Source organism: Gobius niger (assembly GCF_951799975.1).
Source record: "Gobius niger genome assembly, chromosome: 10".
NCBI lineage: Eukaryota > Metazoa > Chordata > Actinopteri > Gobiiformes > Gobiidae > Gobius > Gobius niger.
In genome coordinates, this window is record NC_136861.1 from 27,705,012 (window position 1) to 27,723,897 (window position 18,886).

At 42.1% G+C, this 18,886-nt stretch overlaps 1 protein-coding gene across 1 annotated transcript; it reads left to right on the forward strand.

Moving 5' to 3' along the window:
- Positions 1–983: 983 nt before the first annotated feature.
- nptxra (neuronal pentraxin receptor a) lies at positions 984–12,288 on the forward strand. The gene is made up of 5 exons (XM_079564022.1): positions 984–2,067; positions 7,274–7,556; positions 8,444–8,685; positions 11,612–11,791; positions 11,868–12,288. The coding sequence occupies exons 1-5, from the start codon at positions 1,393–1,395 to the stop codon at positions 12,096–12,098; spliced, it is 1,611 nt and encodes a 536-aa protein (XP_079420148.1). The 5' UTR covers positions 984–1,392; the 3' UTR covers positions 12,099–12,288.
- The last annotated feature ends 6,598 nt before the right edge of the window (positions 12,289–18,886 follow it).

Here is an 18,886-nt window from a genome sequence, read left to right on the forward strand (position 1 = left end):
ACGCAAATGAAATCGGGCAAACACTAGATGGCGCTGTGGACGAGCTGGAGACGTGATGAGCGTGTTAAACTGGTCAGGTTTCTCTTCCAGCATGAACTTTGAAGATGGAATGAAATCTGTCTTTGCTTGTTTTTCTGCAGATTTGGTTGTGGTTGGATACATTATTCTACATTAACCTCTTAACCCCCATCTTAACAAGCACATGTTTTCCAGTTTTACGCATCAGTTTTGTCGCGTTATTGTCACGTTATTTTGCCGCATTTTTTGTTTGATTTTTTATAGTTTTTTGTCGGTTTTTCATGTTTTTCTCTCGTTTTTTCGTCGCTTTTTTTTGGTGTCTCTTTGTTTGCAGCCCGTTTGCAGCCAGTGCAATGCCTCATTTGAAAGCTAAGTCCTTGTAGTTTCTGAAAAGAAGGTAAGGTAACCGGTTCATGCAATTTACATTTGGATGTTTCCCATGATTATTCCACATTTAGTCTTCACTCGATCACAGAGAACGTTATCACATATCAGATCCAACCCTAAAGCCTATGAACATAGCTTTTCCCTCCTCCTTAAAACCCGTCTGGAGATGTTTCTGATGTGACGCCCATTAAGTGTTGTCACTTTTTGAATTCCGTGCAGTTTGAAGATGCAGTGGGCTCTGCAGCATGAATGATTAAAGTCTCTGATGGCAGCAGCAGCGCAGGGCTGGGGGCTGCACATCATTCTGCCATCCCTGCAGCTGCGGAGCACTCCTCTGGGGGCCCGCAGGCTGACTTACGGCCGCACAAACATCTCATTCACACACCGTTACCGCTGCTGAGCTGGGAGTGTTACAACGGGGAAAGGGAGGCACCTTTTCAGCACTGATGCATATTAATGAAGACCGAGATCAATCTGTCTGACCATCAAGTGCGATTACAACCTGCAGGCTGCAGCCTCAGCACTGCTGGTGGAGCCTCGTGTTGGGAAAGTTAAGGGGGAGCAGGAGGATGAGCAATAAGAGGCGCTTTTCACGCAGCGTGGAGTGTCAGTGTTTCCATGTCCACACATCCCACTCCCACTCAGTCTGTCCCGTGTCTCCTGAGCACTGAGCGGAGCGGGCTGGCAGGGGGACATGCGCGCTGCACACGAGAGGAGGAGGAAAGCTTCTCATCGCTCCTTCTGATGTTTCTGTGGCTCCATCATCATTCATTTCGCTGCGGGACTGTTTGAGCGCGGTGTTTCAGCAGGGACTGGTCAGAGAGAGAGAGAGCTTGTTGATGAAGGGTTTTTTTCTGTTTTAGATCTTGAAGTTTCTTCTGCGGTTTCCCCTCCACCGCATCGTTTTCTTTTTCTTGGCCCCATTTCTGATTGGAGCCAGATCCCGTCGCAACCCTGAAGTTCATCGTGGTGATCTTAGCCGCCGGCATGGTGGCGTTTATCGGAGCGGTCATCTGCATCATCGCTGCGGTGCACACGGGCTCCTCCAGAGCGGCCGCGGCTCAGCAGCAGTCCGCCTCCGACAACCAGTCCCTGTTCCCGGACTCTGCGGTGAACACTCCCGCTGCGGGGGGCTCTGCAGCTCGGGCCAGCTCTCTGGGAGCTCTCCACGGTTCTGAAACCGAAGCGCCTACTTTTCACATCGGCCTGAGCAGTGTGACCGGGCTCACCGGGCACGACCCTGCTGTGAGCCGCCTCATCTGCACCCCGATCCCGGCCGGAGAGTGTAACGGGGGAAAGTTTGAGCAACAAGCCGATGACCCATCGCTGTACGCCGGGGAGGACTGGGGCTATCTCCGCACCACCGCAGACGAACTCCGCCAAACCGTGCTCCAGCAGAGGGACCAGATACTGAGCGACCAGCGCACCATCCAGGAGCTCTCGGGGAAACTGTCCGAGTGCGAGAAGGGGCTCAACGGCCGCACGAGGCGCAGAGGAGCCGCGGGGCTGTGGGGAGGCAGCCCCGAGGACCTCCACCTGCACCATATGGTCCGGGACAGCCCCGACTCCAGCTCGGACACGGTCCACATTCTCACCGTGAGAGCCGTGGATGAACTGGAGCAGGCGATCGCTCAGCTCAAGGACCGCATCGAGAAGCTTGAGGTAAAACAAATCACTTCATCAAGCCTGAGTTTATTAGTTTAGCTTTTAACTGCAGGAGGAGGTCATTCATCTTCACCTTCAGAGGGAAAAGGATCATAAGTCTCAGGCAGGGAGCCCACAGGTCCCATGAGGGGACAAGAGAAGAACCATGTCACTGACATTCGCCCATAATAAAGTGAAAGGCAATTTCCTTTGTATGTCACATTTCATAAGACAACTCAATGTGCCTCACAGCAGCATCAGATTTAAAACTGCTGCTTCCAAAAGATTTTTACAATGGGTTTTATTTAGCTCACATTATTGGTCAAATCTGTCAATTTAGCACAGAAAGTAAATAGGCTAAGAATAACACAACACTCGAGGGACTGAGAAGAAAAGGAAACATCACAGTAACACAGTCTTATCTGACCTGTGATGTTGACTCGTGTTTCTCAAACTTTCTCACCAAGTTGGCCGCCTTCCCCATCATAAAATATTTGCTCTCCCAAACACGCTCACAAAGCCAAGTCTAAAACAGACCTAAATGGGACCATACCACTGATGCAGACGAACCTCGCTTTTGGCTAAAGAAATATCATGCATTATGTATGGACTGGAGCTTCTACGTTTGTAGAAAAGGTGTACTATACAGGACTTGAATTATGTAGGACATGCTAGCACTGGTCATGTCTGTGAGTTTCCTATAGCCTATATATATATACAGCAACATGAAAGGGTCATGAGAGCAGCGAGCACTACTTTGATGCTGTCACTGATGTTTTTTCCTCCATTTTTTTTTATAGTAGGCACTTGGTCTGTTCCACATTCACAATGTGAGTGCCACAAATAGCGAACAGGTGAACTCGCTCCAAGTGCCCTGGAGCTGGAAAATGTGGATCCTAATGTCGGTTACGCTAACTTGACACCACTCCAGGTTTCTTTTTTAATTACATTCAAGCAACACCTCTCCAAAAAACGACTTGAAATGTGGCAACTTTCCACAAACCAACCCATTCACTTTACCGCGGCCGTTTCTGTCGCTCACAGGGCACGCATCGCAAAACTGCAGCGATGTGAACAACGACCCACAATTTTTCACATAGTTCTGCTAATGTGTTCTTTTGCTGTCCCCATAGGGAAGTTTGTCCTTTGAGAGTGGGCAATCGTAGAACAATTGGTTCATAGAAGAACCCCTATGAGAACTGAACCTGGAGCACTTCCACAGCAGCTCTGACATCTAGGTCTCACACATCCTGCGACAGTGGCGCAGATGGTAGAGTGGGTTGTCTCATGATCGGAAGGTCGGGGGTTCGTTGTGTCCTTGGGCAAGACACTTCACCCACATTGCCCCCAGTGTCTGCGTACATTGGTGTATGAATGGGTGAGTGGATCCTTGCTGTAAAGCGCTTTGAGTGCCTAATGTAGGTGGAAAAGCGCTATATAAGTTGAGACCATTTACCATTTACCATCCTCAGAATGCAGCTATTGTTGCTTCACTTCAGTGCAGAGGTCCAAACCAACGTCTAAAATAAGCTGTCCATCTCTTCCCGATCTCCCTTTCCTCCGCCTTCTGTCTTCTGCTCGATGCAAGTCCTTCTTTTGTTTGTCAGCCAGGCAGCATCAATAGCTTCCCTGCTGTATGTGTTTACAGTCGAGGCGGCATCCAAACAGGAGGAGAAATCTGTTTAAGCAATCCTCACATGTAAAACACTGCCTCGGAGCTCACCCCGGGCTCAGGGATGCGGCTGACAAAAGACTTAAACATTCGAAAATCCTTCCAACACGTGCTGAAACAGTGGATAGTCAGACTTTTACAATCGCAATTTGATTGTTGTTTATCTTCCAGTGATCCATGAATATAATGAATAGAATAGAGATCAATGGGGAATTACAAGTCTAACCGTGATCGCAATGACGTATTTTCCAACACTGATCACTTTGTTACCTCACTTCTTTTGAGCAATGATTTTAAATGACCAGATGTCAGAAAAATGGACAAGTTGTTGCAGCAAGTAGTCCTGGAGTAGCATTAATTGGTGGAAAGGAAGGCAGCCAATTCTATCTTGAAAGCGCCGAGATCAAGGTTGTTAGTGTGCACTACAGTATTGTGAAGTAGGCGGTGTATGGCTTTGAGCTGCGAGTACTGTATAGACTGTATGCATGCAGCCCCTTGTGGCTTGAGACGCTTGTATGTAATCTTTACCGGGCGAGACTTACTTGACGTTGCAGGTTTAAAGATTTCTAGAGGAAAAGAGTATTTTCCACCCCCCCTGCGTTTGCTCCCCTTTGGAGACACAAGTTTTCTGTGATCCATTATGCAGCGGTGGCAGGCAATTTGTTGTGGGCTAAAGATTGTGTTCTCAAGGCAGCCACTCCGATTCGCGATCATTTGCGCGCGTTATACATAATTGAGAGCAGTCCCATAAGACGTGTGAAAGCGCGGTGAAATTATGTTTATATTTAGATTCAAGAAAGGGACTTAAAGTGATTATGTGAGGCTGTATGCAAACGCCCGCCAGGGTGAAGGTTCATTCTTCTGGGGGATTAGGTTGTACCGTGTGTGGCCCTTGGTTCTTGAATTTCAAAACGCAGAAGGCGATACTGCACACATCGAGAAAAACGTACATTCATGTGCATGTTAAAGTAATACTCAAAAACGGCAGCTCACACTCCATTATACGTCACATGAAGATTTCTCGGACCAGTGTCGAAGTGGACAAATCATGCATATGGGGCTTTAAGATAGACTTGAAAAGATCACTGTGGGTGTGTCAGCACTGCCTGATAAACACATTTAAGGGTCATTTGTCAAAGTAGGTGCTAAATAGCGGGTGCAAGCTATTTTGTTGGCATGTTGCATCTAATTTGCCGTATGATATTGCCTGGGTTGTAGTTTAAGACCCCCAAATCTGACATGTAAATGAGAGAATGCTGCATCAGTAAATAATGGCTCGGCTGCCGATCCCCTTTTGCACACGCTACTTGTTTTGCACCTGAGCAATCGCTTGATAAATGATCCCCTGGATGTACGTAGACAATAGACAATACATGCAAGTGGTGCAAAAAGCCTGAGATTTTTTTCTCCGATTTACATTAAAAGGCCACAGCACAAACTGATTTAAATATCAGATTCACGATGCAAATAATGTAAGCTGCAACACACTACAAAATCGCCTATTCTCAGTAGTATTTGTAATTTAGCACCCAGTAAAGGAAATCAGGCCCTTTGACTCAGATTAACGGCTTTAAATATGTGGAGGAAAGTTTGGGGTTTTAACAATGATCCAATAGAATAGAATAGATTTTGGTCTACCGAGGTTGAAATTCATCTTTGGCTCACTGACAAATAAAAACACAACGCTAAGACAATACAAACAGAACAGTTAAGTCCATTTCTGTGGCGATTGCGTGTAGGTCGCAGCCTTTGTAGCCAGTAGAACTCTTTATCGCATCATAGAGTTGATTAATTATATCCAGGATGTGCAGGGTGCAGCGCTAACACCGTAGAAGAAGAAACAGCTAAATGAAACAGAATTACCCGAGGATTACTCAAAGCTGCGTGTATACAGTAGAGTCAAACTATTTCAGGTTTGTTTTTTTCAACCATCAACTTGTTCTGATCCAGTCCGTGGTCAAACTCCTTTCCCCTTTCTTAAGTTTCGTTTTTGCATTGCCATGGACAAGTAAACAATTGCCAATGACCATGAGTGAGAGATAAGCTGGATGTGAGAGCACAAGTGAATGAGGACACAAACATGCACATGAACTCTAGTAAATGAGGTAATGCTCACTGAATATTGGTCACTGTATGTAATGGTCAAATGTCCATAAAGCATATGTGACATGATGAGAGGAATAAACAATTAATGGTTCAGATTTCCATAACACTTCTTACATTTACCGCAGCTAACCGTGGGTCAAAATGAGCAACACAACCTTAAGCGCAGAGTAAATTAAACAGTGCACGGGGTTTGGAAAAGATATTCACTGGTTGTGAGCTAAAACAGAGCAAAACCTTGTTAAATTATGCACTTTGCCTACTGGCCATCAGAGATATTATTGATGAGAGAGAGAAGCCTCTACTAATAAGGCTGCTATAATCTTTTTCCATTAAAATGATGCATGGAGATTAGAATCACCAGGGGCAAGGTAATGTTGTTTATAGACTCTAAATGTCAACTTATTTTTCTTCATAGTAATATACCCAGCTAATGGTTTCATGAAAAGAACACAGTATTGAAAAAAATATAAATCAATGTTAATGATGGGGATAGCTCAAAAAACCCTGCTGAAGTCAGGAGGTGTTCAAATTGCCTTCACTACACAAACCATGTCTTGCCAATTGCGAGCAGATGCTGTGCACTCCTGCCCATGCCAGTGCTTTTTCTTGCTTTGAAATTCTTGTAGTCTTTTGCATTCACAGACATTTGCGGGGCTAAAAGAAATTGCTGCCAACCGGTTGCAACACAAGGACTATGAACAAACCCGATAGAAACACTGTGCCCTGTTAGCAAGCTAGTTGTTGTTAGCATTAACCGGACGGTGAAGCCATATTTTGCATCCCTTAAACTTTTCCTTGTAATCGTGTGAAAGCAACAGTTCCAATCATAGAAACAGAAAAGACCTTCGCTAGCTAACGGCTACCTGGACTCTGGTGAATTAGCGGTCTATCCTCATACAAATGAAAAGGTGAAGACAATTATATGAAAGTATAGTGAAGTATGACATGCCCGTTTCATGGCAAATATATAATTTCTGTGGTTTCTTACCTCACAAAAAGCAGAAATGTAACTGAATATGAGTTAGCTCAGAGGTCACTTTTACATGCTAATCCTTACCTTATCTAAAGTAAAACCTGAAAAGGTCTGTAAATTTTAGTTTTTTTTTTTAGGTTTTGACCTCACCTAAATGTGGCCAATGGGTTGTTAAGCTAATGGTGTTAGGGAAAATACATTGAACATGCTAACAAATGCTGAAAGGTTTCCTTGACTAGCTAGCTTGCTAACGTTCTGCCTGTGTTGGATCGAATACTGCTTTTCCTTTCTCTTTCTATGGTCATCAATGTTCTTTTGTCATGGTTTGATACTGGGAACTATTTGGTATAGTACCTGTAATCCATCCAAAGGTGCTAGAACATTTTGGAATAATGTTAAATATCAGATGTTAAACAATACTTCCCTGTTAAACAACAAACTCATCCCGCCTTTCCACCATCTTCCCTCCACAGTCCGATCTCGGGCCTTTCCCTCACAACCTGACAGACGTGGTCTCCAGCGTGGCACAGCCAGAGGAGGCGAGGAGCGGTGCCGCCGAGCCCGCGCCCCCGCTCCCTCTCACGGCTGACGGGAACAGGCCCTGGGGAGTGGAGGTCCTGGAGGGAGAGCTGCAGAAGAAGCTGGACCTGCTGGAGAAAGAGAGAAAGGCCCTGCGGGTGGAAACGGAGAAAGGCAGGCAGGAAATTGACCAGGGCATTCATAAGCTCCACCACCGCATCTCCGGACTGGAAGGAGGTAGGCACCAAACAGGACAAAGCTTCCGAAATATTTTTAGCCAGAGAAGCAAAAATGGCAGCGTTTCTTTCTCTCTCTCTTTTTGGAACACATTGATTTTCCTCCCGGCGTAGTTTGAAATAACATTACCAAATCGAAAAACCTTAAACATGTGCACTGCTAAAGATAGGATAGTGGGAGTGATGAGTAAGTGAGCGAGCAAAAGGCGTAGGGCTGAACATTTTTGAATGAACAAGTATTGCTATTGTTAACTCTATAGCTTGTGAATTTAAAATGATTTTAGTTAGGTCTCTTCAGAAGATGTTGTATCACATAAATAATTGCTTTGGGTTTTTATGATTGCAACCATTAAAATTGCGATTTGTACTGGGTTGTTGTGGATTACGGATCTTCTGCTTTGGTGCCATTAAATAACTATAATAATTGGCTATAATATATTAGAGGATTAATGTCTGAAAGTACCTTTAAATACTGTGAATTTGTTCTCCCATTGAGATAAAACTTGATGTAACAAGCCGTGTTGCTATGCTGCTTTGAAATAGCAAGGCCACCACCAGTCTACTTATGAAATCCGATACTTTACTACTATTTTTAAGCATAAAAAACTTATATAAAATGTCGGCTTTTTGACAGATGGTGTGACATAACTTTATTGCGGTTTCATTTTGTATTTCCATTAATTATATCAAATGACACGACTATGATGATTAATGGATCTTTGGCTTGTGCAATCTAAAGAGAAGTTTTCAAAGAGACTGGAAGATGCTAGATGCTCTCTGAAGCCCTCAGATCTGATGGATAAGGCTGTGACTAGGCTCAAATCACCACTCTATTTGATGTGCTCTCTGAAAATCCGTGCATTTCTCTTTTACCCGGTTTTCCCAAAGGCATCCCGGCCCATCCGTTCCCAGAAGGCTTTCGGCTGTCCTTTCCAACGAGGACGAACTACATGTACGCAGAGGTGAAGCAGCACATCCCCAAGCTCCACGCCTTCACTGTGTGCATGTGGCTCAGGCCCGCGGACAGGGGCATCGGGACACCGCTGTCCTACGCTGTCCCCGACCAGCCCAACGAAGTGGTGCTGCTCCAAGGCCTACGCACGCCCATTGAGCTACTCATCAACGACAAGGTACTCTATCAGTCAACAGAGCAGAGAAAACTGAATATTTATACCTTTATTTCCCCCCATAGACATGCACTGCCATCCACAGTTCCGATAGGTTGAGCTCAACATTGTAAAGAGCTGAATGTGCTCAGGTGGAGGGCAGCATAGGGCTGGGTACCGTTAAACAATACCATTATGGTGTCCAAGAAAAAGTTAACGAACCACTGGTGTAGGGGGAAAATAATATCAAAAACAGGCATCAAAATACTGCATAGACATATTTTTTAGATTCCAAGTTTTGGTGTCCAGTTGTGTCCAGGGACAAAGGAAGTTAAATGGAAAAAATAAAGTGAAGAGACCTTGCTGATGTTCAGGGGCTGTTTTGCAGACTCATACATTATTTTACAAGGAATATCAAGCGCAAGAGCCCAAAAGTATATCCCAGAAATATATTTTCTTATTTGTATTTTTTTACTGGAGCAATATTATTAAGTATCAAAACTAAACAGACACCAATGTTTCACTCTCCATCCAGAGAGTCTCCTCATGGCAGTTTTTGGTGGCAGTCGCGTCCACCAGTCACTCTACGCATGGATGGTGAAGTTGCTTTGTCTTAACTTTACAAGACTGAAGGATCAATTAACAAGAGAATTAATGAATGTTGATATTATTTAGTGTTTTGTGAGCTCAATCACATCACTACTTCAAGGTGCACTGCCGCACCGTTTAAATGACAGAAAAACCTTGACATTACGTATGTATTGACCTTTTCAGTGACACAGCGGCTGTGTGGGTGGTTAGCGTGACGCCTTTGCTCTCCATCACGGTTGCCTTTATGATGCTCCCGGATCAATTCTACAATGCAATGTTATATCTCAGTGGGAGCAGGGGCCTATACAACTCAATGGGAGAGACACAGTTTTAGAGAGAAATCTCCAAACAGACTTTTTTCCCCCCGATCATTATTTGGAAGTGATTGGATCCACAAACCTGCCATATTCAGCTGATGGCTGAAAGTCCTTTCATCTGATCGAGCACATCATTTTGAATATTATCACTGCATTTGGACAACTTTATGAGACAGTAAATTTGACCTTAGTTCATTTGTGCTGAGAGACTAGAGAGAAATGTTGAACTTTGTGACAGTTCAGTTTTTGTTTCATGTGGACAGGTCCAGCCAGCACAGAGAAATAAACCGTAAACCACAATAAAGTTATATGCTGCCCACCGAGTTTTAAATAATAGCCTGATCCGAATGTTATGATGTCATTGAACCCAATCTATTTTGAATCAAAAGATTAAAAAGTGGAGAAAAGAGATGGAACACGTGAGCTGCCGAGTCACCGTTAGTATATCCATCTAACACAGTGTAGTGTCCAAATGTTTTAATGTGAACAATAACTACAGATTTGTGTCTCTTTTTTTAATGAAAAACATCTGCTACAAATAGCATAATGCTTTGTTATTTTACATCACAATCCTGAACTCTATAGGCTGTTTATAATGTCGTGATGTCATTGTGAGCGTAATCAGTTGTTTTTTAGGGTTTCTGGCTGTTTCCTCTACTGATGAAACCATGGAACCAATGGACCATATGCATAACCATAGAGATGGTTCCATCAGCAAAGAAAACCTGTCTGAAACACTAAAAAACACCTGATCCTAGAGAGGCCACTGGGAGGGAAAGTCAGGCGCCATGCTAACCACCCTAAACAAAAGGTCAAATACGCACTAATATCAAGGTTTGTTTTCCACATAAACAGTGCTGCACTGCACTTTTTAAACATTAATCATTCTTTAACACTAAGTTACACTGTACTCAACTAAAATGGAGATGTCGTTTCAAAACTGCGAGAGTGATGGCTTGGCCACTGTCCTCCATCTTACATTTTGAAATCGAAAGATAAAACACAGCCCATTGGTCACACTGTACATTTTTATGCCTCAGACTCATACAATGCATTATTAATAGGAGGGCTAAAACATGTAAGGCTGTCCCCTCAGAGGCTTTACACTACTAATCTGAGATGGATCCTGGATAAGACAACACTCCAGCATTCCCGATGGGTCCCCGTACAATAATCCAGCCAGATTGCTGCTGATGCCAGTGAAATTTCCACAGAATTTTAATGAGCCGTCTTCTATCCAAGAGTTTCTGTTCCTCAATGGTTACACCAGGATGTTAAATTAGCATACAATGAAGTAGAACACATCGAGTCGTGGACGAGCCTAATGGCCTCGCACAAAAAGTGACAACGTGAGGTGGCGCCATGGCCTTCTCTGCAGTGGTGCCATTATGGTAATAGATTCCATGGGGGGAAGAAATGTCCTTGGAGGAAGTAGATGGAGAGTAAGATGTGGCTCTCTTGAATTTTGCAGCAGATGAGCTACTGTGTTTCATAAATGTAAAGTTGATGTGTTGTGGGTTCAAAACTATATAAATCTATTTAGCCTTTTCCTAAATAGATGTATACTATTTAGACTTCAGATACTATTTAGTGTCTTAAAATATTTTTTAAAAACAAAGGCTTTGCGATATAAGGAAACATTGTGATGCAGGTTTTTTTTACAACATTAATGCTCAATTTTAACAGGAACTAAATAAGGAAAATGACTAAAGCTAAACTTTTGCACATTTTGTTTATGGCTGTATTCATTCATAGGCTGGAGCTTTCTGTATCGTGAGCAATGAAGGGATTTTAACATAAACCTAAACTTAACTGGATTGAGAAGCTGCGAATACTATCACTCTACGATACACCAGACTGAACTTTCTGCATTTCAATTTTCAAGTATCAATGTAATATTTTTTTTTTCCTATAGAGAAGGAATGTGTATAATTTCAGTTTCAGGTAGCTACATAATAAAATAGAAAAACAGACATAATTCAAAGAGGTCTGAAAACTTTCTGTACCTGCTGTAACTGGTCCGCTGTGCTCTGTGTGAATAGGTGGCGCAGCTTCCACTAAACATCAGCCGGGGCAGCTGGCAGCACACCTGCGTGACCTGGAGCCAGAGAGGAGGGAGCTGGCAGGCCTACCAGGGGGGCAAGCTGAGGGGCGAGGGTCACGCTCTGGCTCCCGGACACCACATCCGCCCCGGTGGAACACTGATACTGGGACAGGAGCAGGTACGTGAGGAAAACAAAACAGGAAGACATTGAGGTGGATTATGGCATATCTAACCTCCCCTTGTCTTCTCCTCAGGACACTGTTGGTGGGGGCTTTGACTCCACCCAGGCCCTGGTTGGAGAGCTGTCTCAGGTGGGCATGTGGGACCGGGTGCTGTCTCCTAACCAGGTGGCCAGCTTGGCCCGCTGCGGTAGGATAAGCCCCGGCGGAGTGGCTGTTTGGACAGAGAGTCAAATAGAAGTTCACGGAGGAGCAACCATGGACCCAGGCGAACCCTGCAGCAAACACAGCAGGAGCTCACAGTGATGGACAGTCTTTACGGACAGTGAGAGGTGTCGGCTCATAGTGGTCTGAAACGAACAGGGGATTAATTTAAAACTAGATTTATTAACCAGAAAGAAAACATTTAAATGATTCTCACAAAACCCAGATACTAATGAAAAGCCCTTGTGTTCCCCAACAGTAGAAGAGACTGGTCTGATTTTTCCCCCCTCCCAAAAATATAATTTAAATAAGCTTTGAACACCACCATAGTCTCAACAAAAATGTGTGGAAAGCTCTTGAGCACAATAATACCAAGATAACCCCCCCACCAACACATATTTAACTATTGAAAGTATAAAATCCCTGGATGTTCACACCACCTGTAAGCTGACCTTGTTGTAGTTGGTTGCCAGCTGAATGCCTTCCGCTCTACGGCGGTACTTCAAAAGGGCTGAGACAGTGCACATGAGGCCATGAAGAAAATATAAGAATGAAGGATTCTAAAGTCGCACCATAGTTTTCACTGCTGCATGATTTTTGTCGTTACCTTGTCTTGTCTCTTACACTTGGGTGTACTCGAATGACTTTCGAATGCTGGTAAGTCGATGTTTTGACTCTGTTTGCTCCCAGATGGGAAATACACTTGAAGAGTCTCATTCCCTGGAGAGAAGACACAAAAATGAATGTCTATGCAGAATCTAGTGTCTGCCCTACTTAAGCAATCATTTCAGTTAACTTCATACACTTAACAGCCCCAATTATGCTTTGCTTGTGAGTTGTTCATAATAATCCTGGATTTGTTTTTTTTTTAATTCATAGTAGACTGGGTAGTCCAGCATATTCAGTCTCCGTCCCAAGACCTCAAAGCACAGGCTCCATGTGCTGATGTCACGTGCTTTGGACACATCATGCATAATTAGGGCTTAAAATCATTGTTTTGAGAGTTTCAGTAATGATATTTAATATTTGAAAGTTTGAAATAAAGTTAAAAATAAAGGCAGTAAGACCATAGACCATCAATAACAATAGACTGAGGGCCCGTGGCTTCCCCAGTGCAGGCTAACTAGGTTTGTTCATGTTATCAATATGACCGTGTTTTTGGAGATAGCTCGATTATACCGAATAGCACAAAATAAAAATAGCAAAAGGAAAAATATAGGACGACGTGTGAAGACAAACACCTGTGTTCCACAATGACTCAATGTAAAGCCCATAAGAGCTGTGCCCCCACTTCTTCATGGTTTCCAGAAAAATTAAGCTATAAGTCCATCACAATTATATCAAAGAGTAAGATGTGATAGACTTGGCTGGTCACGGTTTTCAAAATGGCCTGGAGCGCCCTCTGTAGGCAGCAGTGATAATGATAGGGAGCATGACAGTTCTATTGCCAGATTTTCATACATGTTACAGTGATTACACATTGTTTTACGTATACTACAAAACTTATACCAAGGCCAAAGCATCCAAAAGTACATTGAAAGCCCAAGCAAAGCATAATATCAGCCATTTTTAGTACTTTAAAAAACACCACTCCCTATTGTCGCGTTCTGTATTCCTTGCAATGGAAAAAGTGTATTTTGAATGCAATAACGACTATTTGTTTGACTGTGGAGCTGGAAACATTGCCGAGTCAACCTTCACACATTCCATGCATGTCAAGGCTGCATTATGTCTGCGATATAACCTGCTTTTGGTGTTAAATATAGCGTCATTAATTTGAACAGCTCCCCAGCTTAAGAGGAAAGTGCCTGCTGGGGTTTCTACATATTAGTTTTGAGCCAGCATCTTTGTTCTATTGGAAATATATCAAATATTTATGAATACGGGACTATTTTGTAAAGATGCCAAGTCTTTTTCATGCCTGATGTCTCCTCAATGCTTTTGTCAGAAATTCTGTAAGCTTTCGATCAGTATTGTGGCATTATTTTTTGGTTATTTTTAGTGGAGCCTGATCTATGCTGATTTATTTGCGTTGGTATATACTGTGTTGGCAGCACTGTCTATGTCCTGTTCAGTCTTGTGTTGTTTTTGTGCTGTGTGGAATATTTTAAATAAAGCACTGATTTTTATGTAATGTTGTCTGAACAAACTGAAGATGTTATTTGGCTAGTTATATTTCTTAATGTCAAGGACGCAGACACATTTATTATCATTCCGAAAAAAGTGAGTCTGACAAGAGAAATGTTTTAACGAATTAATTTCAGTAGGCTGTTGCGTATCTAGCTTTTATGGAAGTGTTGATGCTACACATACGCTTTCCTCTACTTTAATTTACAACATTGTTTTTTCTAATGATCTTCTACTAAATGCTGTTATTATGTGCCAATAAAATATTGTATTTCATAAGATTAGTTAAATTTACAACATTTGAATCCATAGAAATAAAAAGAAGAAGCAGACATTTAGCAAGCCAGCTAGTCCTGGCAACTTTTCAACATTCGTTAGCCTGCTCTGTAGTCTTTAGCATTTTTCTATCAAACATCACAAATTGTGAACAATTCAGATGTTTTCCGCGTTAAACTATCAATCAACCACATTTAGGCCATGTAAATGCCTAAATGCTAGAAATCCTTAATGGATGTGCCTTTTGAGATTTTACTTTTAGAAATGAATTAGCGTGTAAAAGTAGCCTCTGAGCTAAATGCTAAGTTTCTGCTTTTTGTGGAGTCGGAAAGACATCCAATAGCCGCTAAACATGGTCTTATGTCGGATATGTTAAGAGATATTTCAGGATTTTTGACATAGGGCCTCATTTCCTAGTGGTGCTAGGCTAGTGCTAGGCTAGCGCATGTCTATGGTAACTAGTAGCCTGCATTAAAAACCTCTTCAAAATCATGGGGTAGTCCTCCAAACGTTGCCATATCTGATTTGTAGAAAGCTCCTTTGAGAATTCCACATGTAGTAATGCGGCCGCAGGTAAACAAACTACTGTAGATCCGGTAACCTAGCAGATCACTCCGCCGCTGCTTAGCTTACAACCAGGAAGCTACATAGAAGTTCTTTTAAATGCAAAATGGTTATATTTCAAAAAAAAAAAATCAGTCAACACAGACATTTATTTGGGTAGTCTGGTGTTATAAGTGATTTACCTCAGGTGAACTGTGCTTGGGTCAGACCGTTTTTAATGCAGGCTACCAGTTACCATAGACGTGCATTAGAGTAGCACTAGCCTAGCACCTCTAAACTCTTCAAATATAAGTACTGTGTGAATTCAATATATATATATATATATATATATATATATATATATATATATATATATATATATATATATATATATATATATATATATCCAGAAATCAACAACACTCTGGATAACTAGGAAATTAGGCCTTATGTCAAAAATCCTGAAATATCCCTTTAATGTTAGAGAGACCACAGAAATGATATAAATGCCATGAACCAAACATATCATACCTCGCCATACTTCACCATTCATTTGTATGGGGATAGACCAGGTCTTGGAATCTGATGGGTAATACTGTAGATGTACACATTTATAGGATCAGGCTCTTATATCAAAAGGTGTTTCTATGATTTTTATGTTTGAATCAATCCCAAAACTTGATCAGAGTTACAATTCTCCTCAGTTTACTATAGTTTGCCAGTTTGGGGAAGGTGTAGAGATGGAAACCACAATAGGAAACACCAAGAACCACCTCGTACAATGTTTGAACTTCCAAGTACCATTTGTTTTACACTTTTAAAGAGCATCAGTTTGGGTTTCTTCATAACCATGGCTTTTGCAACGTTAAAAACTGACAAAGTTGAAGTCAATCCCTTTATAGTTAATTCCCCTCTCGGAACAGCTATGTCTACAAATAAACAGCCTTACAATAGACAATTTGCATCACCCCACTCTTGCCTCACATCATGCTGCCACAGTGTATTCTCACCATCCTCTCATCTTCTCCTCCTCCTCCACCTCCTCCTAATATGTCACAAGCTCTTTTACTCTTTCTCGCTCTGCCCGTGTCCCATTTTTGCACCACGTCTCCCAACCTTCGCTGACAATAAAGAGCGTTGCATCGAGACAGAAGCGCTGACATTTCCAAGGCTGCTGCAAGCGATCTGTCACCCTCTCCGATCTGTCGGGGTACGCTGGATAAAAAGGATAGGAAAAAATTAAAGATGGAGGTTGGCAAACATACATGAAGACAGCCTAAAACAAATTGTCAGGGATTTAAAGTCAAGCATATTAAGTTATGCAATGGGCTTGGTTCAATAGAAATGATGCCGGAGGGCTCTCAAATGACAAAAGAAGATTATAAATACAAGGGATAATTAAAACTTCATTTAAAGCTGTTCATTTTGAGGCAGGATTATCGACGGGAGAATCTAGATGGAGGATTAGGTGAGCACACTTTTCTGTCTTCTACCGTAGGTTATTAATTCAAGGCTATGTCGCATTCAATTTACTTTTTTCTCCTTTTCTTTTTTTTGGGCATTTTTTTGTCTTTTATCAGAGCAGTGGTACCAACGCGTAAAATATTTGATCTCCCATTTCTCACTACATCTAAAAACCAAAGATCAAATCAGGACTAGATTGGGTCTAAAAAAAACTAAATGAACCCATAAAAGGACCTTACTTAAGTGCATTAAAGAGAGGGTATTACGCCTTTGCAGGTATTAGGTAATAATCTCAAACTAATCTTTATCTCTTTCTTACACTTTGCTGGTTAGAAAATGCAATATTGATCTGAAACAAAAGCATTCAGCGGCTTCACTTCTGGATTTTCGCACAATCTCCCCAAAAGCCCCTCCCACTCCCCCTCCTTTTGCTCCCCTTTGCTGCACAGCTGTTTCAATAAAGAGAAATAAAATGAAAAACAAAAACGCTCAGTGCCCGTGTGGCTGAGACGAAGTTATGGCGAGTGTTTTACTCTGTGATGAAAGGATTAAGCACAGCAAGAGATCGAGAGGTGAGAAAAGCATTTCCGGGATCGGTAGGACCTCAGATGGAGCTTTCTGGAGACGACTGAAAGATTACTGGAGAAGATTGACAGATTATTTAAAGATGTGCGAGTGTGACATGATAAAATCGAAAATTGCAGCTGACCCTGAGTATCATCTTGCGAAGCCCAAAGTATCACTAATGGTAGTATACATACCCCAGTCTGAGAACCACTGTAATATAGTGCAATCGTGTAGAGAAAATGTGTTAATTTCAATGCCACACACCATACGTCAAAAATTCAAATAATTGCAATGTGTTTGAGTAAGTGAAGTGAATCTGTTGAAGACAATTTTAGTTGATTGAACACTTTGGGGTCAGTTACCAAGCGTTAGCTCATGTGCCAAATGCATAGGTAGATCAGCAGAAGACATTTTTTAACAGGTTTGGGGCCCAAATACTGTGATACAGGGCATTGCGAATGGGCTCACATGCTCACAAAAAGCTGCATGCTATTTTCCAGCTTGTTCTCCTTATTTAGCGCTTGTCTTCATAAATGGCAACATAATGTGGTAATTACAATTTAAGAATCCTTTTTTTCCCCTTTTCTTTTACATATAAAGCTTATTTAAAAAAAACACTAGTATTTCATAACTGTGTGGCTGAGGCCGTTTTAGTTCCCCCCCAACTCTCTCAATATTGCAGAGTTGCTTTTATTAAATATGCCTGTCGCAGCAAGTTTCTCCCCACTTTCAGTGCACTGGCAAGAGTTGACACTATTCTAACAGGCGGAGGAAGGAGGTTACGTGGGAGGCCCCATCATGTCTGAGTGTTAGTTTCAATCCGGACTGAGTGGTCAGACCAGGCTGTGCTAGAGTGATGTACATTCAGAAAGTTTACTTTATTAACTAACTAAACTTAACTAAAACTTTACTTGCTTCTCTTTAGTGATACACATTTATGTTGATTACCGTACATCAGGGGTATAGGCAATGTCAGGCTTCGGGGGCAAAATCCGGTCGTCCAGTGAAAAACTTCTGGCACAAGATAATTTTGATGAATAACATGCACACATCAGAAATCAAATGTTGAAGTACCATAACAATCCTGAAAATACTGTCAATTCCTATCAAATTTCCTGGGGAACTTCACCCCTTCTGTTAGGTCATATATACAGATGGTACTTTTTTGGACCCCGATGTGGAGGTTTGGCCCTAAGTCTTTGGACATGAAAGGAAAAAGCAAATTCTCCTCCCTCTGCCTTACAATAATAGAATGTATGCAGATGATATCACAGCAACAGCTCATTTAAACATTCACAAGGATTAAGGTTGGGCGTAAATTTCTTTCCTTGCTCATGATACAGAAAACTACAGCTACAATAGTCTACTTCTATAATTTGATAATTTTGAAGAACACACATCAACATTACGATAAATAGAGGGATATGAATTCTTCCTGAACCTATACATATATGCAAAGCATTAGGCCATTAATCTTTGACCTTAGTAGTGAAATATATATCACTCACTGTTACATCACAGTTTCTGTCAGATTGCCAATCCTGATCTAATCCATAAGGTTCCAACGGGCATCAACAGACTGTAATCTCAGCGTAATCCATGAGGGAGAGGGGCCAACAGTTGTCACGGCATCGTACACTGGTCCAATAAGGCCTCGATAAATGATAATGGGATGTACAGATGGTCAGATAGCTTTAGAGAAGTCGCCCATTTAGGTTATTAGTATTTTGAGTTGTGTAAAACAAATGAAAGCTCTGGTAAACAAGATGCAGAGGAGGGGGAAGGTGGATATGGAAAACAAGCAACTCCCTAAAGCATTTTTACAGTATTTACAAACTTTTTTTTAATAAATATTATGTAAAATGAAATAATCCTTCTCACATTGCCTGCAAACAATGGTACTACAGCGTATC

What these genes read in the sequence shown, in the direction of transcription:
- nptxra (XM_079564022.1), top strand. Translation starts at nt 1,393, where the DNA reads ATGGTGGCGTTTATCGGAGCGGTCATCTGCATCATCGCTGCGGTGCAC. An exon ending in ACCGCATCGAGAAGCTTGAG is followed by an intron (nt 2,068 to 7,273) that starts GTAAAACAAATC and finishes TTCCCTCCACAG; the next exon opens with TCCGATCTCGGGCCTTTCCC. An exon ending in TGATACTGGGACAGGAGCAG is followed by an intron (nt 11,792 to 11,867) that starts GTACGTGAGGAA and finishes TCTTCTCCTCAG; the next exon opens with GACACTGTTGGTGGGGGCTT.